We start from the raw sequence: 8497 nt of genomic DNA, 5'->3' as shown, positions 1-8497 counted from the left end.
ACCTATGGAGGACTCACCTTTGTATCAGTAGAGACATTGTAATTACAGTATCAGTGTCATTATCATTATCAAAGCAGTACATCCTTGAGGCTACTACTCTGGATACTAGAACATGGGGGACCCTTTGTGATCGACCCACCACCCATAGGACACCACTGCACACACACACACACACACTACAGAGCGGCAGCCAGTGTGCCGCAAGCTGATGAACATAGAGAGAGAAAATTGAACCAATTTTGTAGAAATTTTGAGACACAAACATACAATATGATATACAGCTGTGTATTTATTTATGAATGAAATGAAGACACAGAGAGCACCCCTCCATGCACACACACAAATATCTGAGGACTGAATGCAAGGTTCCCAGACTTCATTTACATTCAAAACACCCTCTCCCCTTGGTGCTGATACAGTGACAACTCTCTCCCTCACACTCACCCATTATCACACACANNTATCACACACACATACATACATACAGATGCACACGCATATTCCCTACAAACACTCACCCCCTCCTGAGGTGTTGGTGGCTGAGGAATTGCCACAACCCATTTTGCATCGATGCAGCCACCGTCCAAGCAGAGCGGAGACGCTTAAGAGGAAGAAGGAGGAGAAGGAAAGGAGGGAGATCCAAACCACATTGGGAGAGGGGGAGAACGTGGGGAGGAGATGAGAGAGAGAGAGAGACGAAAACAGGGAAGGTCAAAGAATTGTTTCCCACTGTAACACAGGGATCTCCTTTGGTAGTTCCCCTCTACCCTCCCTTCAGCCTTGCTCCTCTCTGCAATGCAATGGAAAGCCGAGAGTGAAGTGAAAGCATGGAGAAAGAGGCTTTTATACACACATACACTCCGAGAGAGAGAGGGGAGAGAGATGCTATGCCCTCACATGATTTGCTCTTTTCCTCCACCCGGACATGGTTGCCCGGGAAACCAGGGTATAGGAGGCGGAGGGTGGGGTGAAACTCAACCAATAGGGGGCTGCCTTTTTATATAAAGGTGGAAAAAAAATAAATGTATTCAAGGGGCATCAATATATCAGTGTGTGTGACATCCTGTAAAATCCTCAAATTGTGCTAAAACATAGAAGACTTTTTATTCATGCTTTTTTGTATCGCTGGGACACATAAACACAAACAGACATATCACGATTGTTTAAGCTCTTGACAAGTAATTGAAGCGAGAAGCTGAAAAACACTGAAACAGTCTTTTCACGAAACCACGAGGGTCATGCTTAAATCAGTTTAAAGCCCGCAATAAATCTCAATACATCCCTTTTCCTCTCCTTCAGTCACACTATTGTATGCTCTGACAAGACCAAGTGCAGTCATATGAGTGGAGTTTAGAGGGCAGGATGCATTACATTAGCACTCCCCGCCAGTGAAGAAAATTCTCACATTCAGTCAGTGGTGGTGTTATCTTATGATGTTAAGATGTCGGTCTGGCAGATAGTCAAGATTCTTATGAGATGTTTTCACTGAGAACTGCCTCCAAACTAAAATGGCATCAGAATTTCTCCTCCGCGTTTTTTGTGCTAGTTTCCCATACAGGCTTTTATGATTGCGAGACGCTATTCACTGGTAAATGAAATCACAGGACAGGTACAGAAAAATGTATACCGTTCAATCCACCTTAAAAGTTGGAAAAACGTTTTTTGGGAAATACACTTTCAAGCAAAGAGTTAGATGAGAAGATATGTCAGTTAAGTCCAGCAGCCGGTAAGCTTAGCTTAGCACAAAGACTGGAAACAGGGGGAAAAGCTTATAGTGAATATAAATATTGTTATTAGTAGATTGGTAAAGATATATCGCCAAACAGTTAAATTGCGATACAAATATATGAAGATTCAAATACGGATGTGATATAAATCACGATATTAAGGCGCAGTGACATTAGTTTCACTTCTCCAAAGTAAATGTGCATTGTTTTGCACAGTTCATACCCTACCTCAGAAATTAAAAAAAGGTTCTATAATTTGATAAAGAAAATATAAGAGACATTTTATATGCTGTTATTTGTCTGGGAAAATCTTTTTCAGTCATAATTTGCCTTCTCATCTCATCTAATTACTCAATTGGTAGAAAATTGTATCGTGAACCCAGTATCGGGAATTGTGTCAGATTGTGAGTTACATGTGTCCTCTACATCCCTAATTAGTAGTATAGTAATAATAGTTGCCTGGCTCTGTCTAAAGGTAACACCATCCGCCTTAATAGGGGGTTGTGGGGGTTATCTGGCTTTTTCTTAGCTTGACTGTGTGACTTCCCACATATCATTGAGAAAGAGGTAGGAAAATGCTAGGTCAGTTTGTGCATTATTGTGCATATAGTGGATAAATTGATCTATTGATTATAATTCTTATAAATAGTTAGCTAAAACAAAACAAATGCATATAAGCAGACCAGAAGTTATTTGGCAATGTCCTGATATGTAGATTTTAATAGAAAACATTTGAACTAAGTGCCATTATCTTGGTGTCTTTACATTATTTAGTTAACTATTGTAACATGGTTCTATTTACTGTTAAATATTGTAAGCCAGCCAGCATGAGGCTATAAGCTTTTCTGATGTTAAAATATGGTCTCATTTTTACTCTCATCTCACTATTATACTATTATGCTTCCACTTAAATTACAACCAAGTGATGTGAGCAAAACACTGAACAGTGCTGTCTGATTTCTTGCATATACTGAGAGAGAGAGAGAGAGAGAGAGAGAGAGAGAGAGAGACGGCTGTGGCTCAGAGTGTAAAAGCGCTTTGAGTGGTCAGAAGACTAGAAAGGCGCTATACAAGTACAAGGACCATTTACCATTTACCATATTGGATATATTCCAAACTATATAATTTTTTATGAATTGTTTAATTGAAAAAAATGCTGTGAAATTACGCTACTTTAATGTAAGTATATTTTAATAAATATTCCATGGTAGGCATTTAATCCTTAAAGTAGGACTTTACTTGTACATGTTGAGAACAATATCATGTTCTACAAATGTTGTATAAATAAAGAAAATGTCATGAAAAGGTCTGAATACTTGTGGTTAATTAGTATAAGCCCCCTTTTAGATAATGGGTGAATCAATATCAATTCAGTGTCACTCATGGTTGAAAATCTGATGTTATTTAACATTAAACATAAGTGTTTTTCATTTTCAGTCATATTTTGCTTTCTGGGTCCTTTTTCGTAGTGCCCAGAGGTTCACATTTGTGCTTTTGTGAAACTATTGGATGGATTGCCATCAAATTTCAAACACACATGTAGCGCTACACATCAGGTCAAATGTTTCATTTGTTTTTACCATGAAATAATGGCATTGCCATCATTATCAGCTGTAATTTGTGTTTAGTGGTAATTAGCAAGCAAATGTTTGTAAATGTGTGCAAATTACATGCTAACCATTATACCTCTTATTAACATAAACATGCTTTATCTTTGCGAGCAGACTCACACAGATGCTTCCTTTGAAGGTACATTTTGGCCACAAAAGGTACTTTACTTATACTTTTCTTTAAAGGTTAAGTGTACAATAATTGACTTGTAAGAATGGTGCTTTCATGTACTTGTACTGTCCCAGTCAATCATTAAACAATTCCTCTCTACTTTCTCCTGAGAGTGTATTTCCTTTGTCAGCTGAATCATTGTTTTGTTGAATCCAGGTTAGTTCCACTGACATCTATTTTTATAGGCCAGACTTAGCCGAGCCAGCAAACACAATTAATTAACGAAGTCAGTACTGAAATGCTTTATCTAATTTAGAGCCACAACTTAACCAATTAAACAGCACAAGTCCACTGGGGAGGAAAGAATGTGCTCAGGCTGCCTGGGAGCTTGATGAGGAGGCACTGCTTGTCACGGCTAGCCTACATTACCAAGACACAGCACAACAAGACATGACCATCCAAACAAGTCAATAAGACAAGTTATTGAGACCTAAAATGTCTAGGATCAAGTCGAATAACTGAGACCATGTCAATGTTACATCTTGCGTTTAATCTGCTTTCTAGGGTTTCTTTAAGTGACATTACCCTGAGATGTATCTCCTTAACAACTCGTTCTCAAAATAGATGTGGCAACAACATACATACTGTGATCCTTGTGCTCCAGTACTCCTCATTATGTACTCACTATTAACACTTTTCATTCCAAACTAAGACACGTATTGACTGTATTATTCTTTCTACTCAGGCACCTATTGTTTTATTTACTCATGTATTTTATTTTCACCTGATCAAAAGTCATTAATCTATACCTCCAAATCTAACTCGTTTAAATATAGTAGATTACTTTACAGTATCTGATGTCAACAGACTGTTTCTGTCTTCAGTCTTTGCACTGTAATTTAATTATTACACAGGTCATTTTATACTTTTTATGCCAGATGTTTTTTGTTTTTTGGAGGTCTGTTAGATGTAACAATGGGTTCTTACAGGGCATACATTATGGTGGAAGGAGGAAGTGTGACATTAGAAAACATAGTCGTCAGAGTATCTGACATTTGGAGAGCACAACAGCATGGTGATTACTCACTTTATCATCCAGGGTGGGATCAGTCAAGGAAGGCATTTTTTTCCCCCGGATGTGTGCAGCCTCTGCAGGAAGTGTGAAGTAATTAGAGAGCCAGTAACTCCAACAATATTCAGCACATCACATGCTCTGCCAGTAGTTTGGCAATTATGACTGAGACAAAACAAGACGAGAGTTGGATGATGATCACTTCCAGGACTTATTGAGTAGAACTGATTTTAAAAGGCAAATGTAGTTCTCAACTATGTTAATTGCTGTATGTAATAAATAATTCCCAGATTGTTGCCCCATGACAAACATTTTAATGATAATCTACAGAGGAACCCAGAGCCTTGTTGATAATTCTATGCATCTAAATTTTGACATTAAATGTGGAGAGAACTGTCCTCAAACAATCACACGCACACACTCACAGAATTAGCATAGAAGGCATTGCTTTCTGTTTAAAAACTGTGTGATTTTGAACGTATTTATTGTTGTTTGTCTGTTGGTATGGTACTGACCTGAGCAAGTTGAAAGAACATCTAATCTAATCTCAATAAATTAAATGATTAGTCGTTTAGCCGAAAATTAACTGTTACATTGAAATAAATTGTGTTCATCATTTATTAAAAAATCCAGAAATTTTTTATTTTTTTTGCTTTAAGTCTGTTTTATTGTCAGTTAAATAACTTTGGCTGTGGACTGAAAAAAAATAAGTAATATGAAAATGTCACGTTGGTCCCTGGAAAAATCAGAAAAGCATTTTTTTTCCATCATAATTATAAATCCAAAAGTTCATTATTGAAATTAAAACTTTAATTAAAAACCATTGATAATTCTTTGACATAGTATTTCAGTACTTTAATATTAAACTCTGCAATTCTTCATATGTCCGCATGGGGTCACTGTTGACACTAAAATGGTAAAAAGTTAGACGTAGCCTACCTTCACTTTAATAGCCAACAGCTAACTTTGTTATCAAACAAATCATATTTTCAGAACATAAGTAAATCAAATAAAAAACCGTACACATATCTAGTTTAAAGTCAAAGTGCAGCTGTTTTTACTAGTGACTAACGTTACATGCTCTCTGGCGGTGGATGAGCTCAGACTTGGGCCAACCTCCAACCTCTACGTAACCCTCTCACCCGCGCGGAGACTTCTGGGAAACCGAGTCCACGCAGTAAATAATTCAAGCTCCCATTCCTTCTCCTCCACCGCTAGGTTAACAAGATGCCGGCCGTACATCACAAACTGCTCCTGGAGGATGCTTTACAGGACAGTCCTCAGGTAGGCCCGTGTGTGTTATATCACGTTTAAAGACACAACTGTCACATAAAGAGACGTTAGACGCTGAAGTTAGCTTACTAGCCCAGACTAGCTTCTTGCTCCCGTTGTAGGCGGTTTCCACTGGTCGATGACAGCTCCCTGTTGACACATTGTTATGGGAATGTAATCCTCTGTCAGGGGTAGCATTGCCCTGCCGCTGTAAACAATGTCATAGTTTAACCAGCTCATCGTAATAGTCGGCATTTGTGTGTTTCTGGTGTGTTTTACAAAGCTACCGCTCGTCACAGGGCTCCTCTCTGTCATTGGTGATATTCTGTGCACACCCAGACCCTGTGCAAGATGTCACGACCATAGCTCAACCACAATCCCTCTCCTGCAACCCTTTTTATTTTCCAGTGTCGTATTCAGTTAGATATTGAGGGCTAGACTATATTCTGGAGCCGAACTGGGCCTGATTCACAGGATGTGGGAGGGGTTTCCATTATCGGACTCCCTTGGAATTAGTCAATAGCTTGCAACGGGGCAGCAGTGGTAGATGTCACTAGTGAATACCATATGTTGTTTGATGCTTAAAGGTTTGAAACGCAGTGTGGTAGTTGCTCACCAAGTCCTAGGCCTCATATAAGAGTATATTAGGCCAACTGCAGGACAGTCTTTGCTATTGTGCCCATCTAATGAAGTATTTTCTGCTGTCTGCTGCATCAGTCTTTCCCCTAACAGGGCTGACCTCTTTAGTGGTTCTGTTTAAGTGCAGCCCATGCTGCAGGGTCATTTATCTCTCTTTGTTTGCAGCTTTCTTCTTCACAATGCAGTTTGCTGCTAAGAGGAAATGGGGCTGCTGTCTGTCTACATTAAAATGTAAACACAGGCAAAGTTGTGAAGAAGACACTAATTCCAGACGATTTCTTCTTGGTGTGAAATGGTTCTCAATCCTTTTGTGGTGGAAGTCAACTGGAGTGAAATGTAAACAGACTTTAGCCGATGGGTGTGTTCCTCTCAGCTATATCTGCCCTGCCCTGCTGCACCTGTTTATAGAAACAACTACACCTAGACAGGATTCTCTGTTTGCATAGCCAGCCTGCAGTAAAATCATTATGCCTCTACTTTCACTTCAAAGCAGCTCTTCAGTATGCCTCACTCAGCCTCATATGGTTTCACTCAGCGTCTTGTGTCCTCTTCCCACTTCCAGCAAGCTTCTTATACATGTATTTTATGAGTTACAGGTTCCCACCAAACCTGATTCAAATTGTGTTTGTTTGTCTTTAACTTAAGCACTCATATGGGAATTATCTTGTCCAAAAACTGGATAAGGAACATTTGACACAATAATTACAGTATTCCACCTGAATTGTCCTGATGTAATAAACACACCCATTTGATTTTTATCACTTGTGGTTAAAACAAACATTTAAACTCATTTGGAGCTTATGTTGCCCCAAGATATGGTTAGCAACTAACAATTATTTTCATTGTTGATTAATCTGCCATTTATTTTCCTGATTATTCAGTTAATAGATGAATAGTTATTTCTATAAAATGTCAAAACGTTGTGAAAGATGCACATTGGAATTTCCCAGAGCCTAGAGGACCGCTTCCTTTTCCTGACCAACAGTAACAAATCCCAAAGATATTCACTTTAGTAACATATATGACAAAAAAAGCAGCAAATCCACACATTTGAGAAGCTTTGAAGTTTATCATTTTTGCTTTAAAAAGTATTAAACTGATTAGTCGGTTATTAAAATAGTAAAAGGATATGTTCACAGTTTTTCAAGACTGCCTTAAAGAAATGATCAGGTGCCCGTATGAACACAGAAACAGGTTTTGCATGCTGTGATCCTTCCTACTGTTCATACTGGCCATTGAAAGATCCCTTCGTGATGCACTTCTAATGTAAATCCTGAAGTCCTCATTCTGTGGAAACATGTTTTACAATGTTTATCTGAAGCTAATATGAATCATCAGCAGTCTGAGTTACGCAGATAGAGTGGATGTCTTCCAAAGTTGCAGTGTTTAGTAAGAAAGTCCCTCTTTTTCTAAAAATGCTGTTACTTAATTTGTCCAACTAAGACGGCTGAAGCGCTGTACAAACTTCAGATCAACTTTAGAGTGTATTTGTAGGCACAACAAGGAGCTGTTTCCGTGTGGGGCTCCTGACTGCTGTTTTAAGACGGACTTGAAACATAGTGAACCTAACTATTAGCCCTGTAGTTAATTGTCTGTTGATCGATAGAAATAGAATAGTTTCAGCTTTGTTTGCAATTCTCTAGCAGTTGTCTCGTCTGTTCATCCCTTTGTCATGTTCATCAGAAGAGTGTGTTCATGTTTTGTTCCACAGACTCGCTCCTTGCTCAGCGTGTTTGAGGAAGATGCTGGGATGCTTACAAACTACACCAACCAGCTGCTACAGTCGTTGCAGCGGGTGTTTGGCGCCCAGGTACTAAACAAGACACAAACAGATGCACATACAGAGACTCTGTTCCCGCAGCTGCAAGTGGCTTTGTGAAAGAGCCAAAACGTGTTCAAACACAATAAAATGAGGAGGATGTTTTGTTTTGTTTTTTCATCTGAAAAGAAGTCACAATTTTGGGTTGAACATTTCCTTTATTGAGCTACAGTGAGCCTGGTCTTGATCAGTGTCGGTCAGTAACTCATTACTAGTAATAATTCTTTCTTCCGTCCCAACTTGTTA

The 8497-nt window shown here is 38.8% G+C and overlaps 2 protein-coding genes across 2 annotated transcripts in view; one reads left to right on the top strand and one right to left on the bottom strand.

Moving 5' to 3' along the window:
- LOC118330348 (overexpressed in colon carcinoma 1 protein homolog) overlaps positions 1-810 on the bottom strand; it is an 8828-nt gene extending 8018 nt beyond the window's left edge. The window contains exon 1 of the mRNA XM_035664842.1: positions 519-810. Coding sequence (XP_035520735.1) covers positions 519-561 — 43 coding nt within the window. The 5' untranslated portion in view covers positions 562-810. The remainder of the gene's footprint in view (positions 1-518) is intronic.
- Positions 811-5677: 4867 nt separating this feature from the next.
- Positions 5678-8497, top strand: part of appl2 (adaptor protein, phosphotyrosine interaction, PH domain and leucine zipper containing 2) — a gene marked incomplete at its 3' end in the record, with an annotated part of 14681 nt that continues 11861 nt past the window's right edge. The window contains 2 exon segments of the mRNA XM_035665686.1: positions 5678-5805; positions 8144-8242. Coding sequence (XP_035521579.1) covers positions 5749-5805; positions 8144-8242 — 156 coding nt within the window.

Source organism: Morone saxatilis, unplaced genomic scaffold, assembly GCF_004916995.1.
Source record: "Morone saxatilis isolate NCDOM2014 unplaced genomic scaffold, NCSU_SB_2.0 Contig2, whole genome shotgun sequence".
NCBI classification, from domain to species: Eukaryota; Metazoa; Chordata; class Actinopteri; family Moronidae; genus Morone; species Morone saxatilis.
Note: the sequence above shows the minus strand (reverse complement) of the source record. Positions and strands in the feature narration are given on the sequence as shown.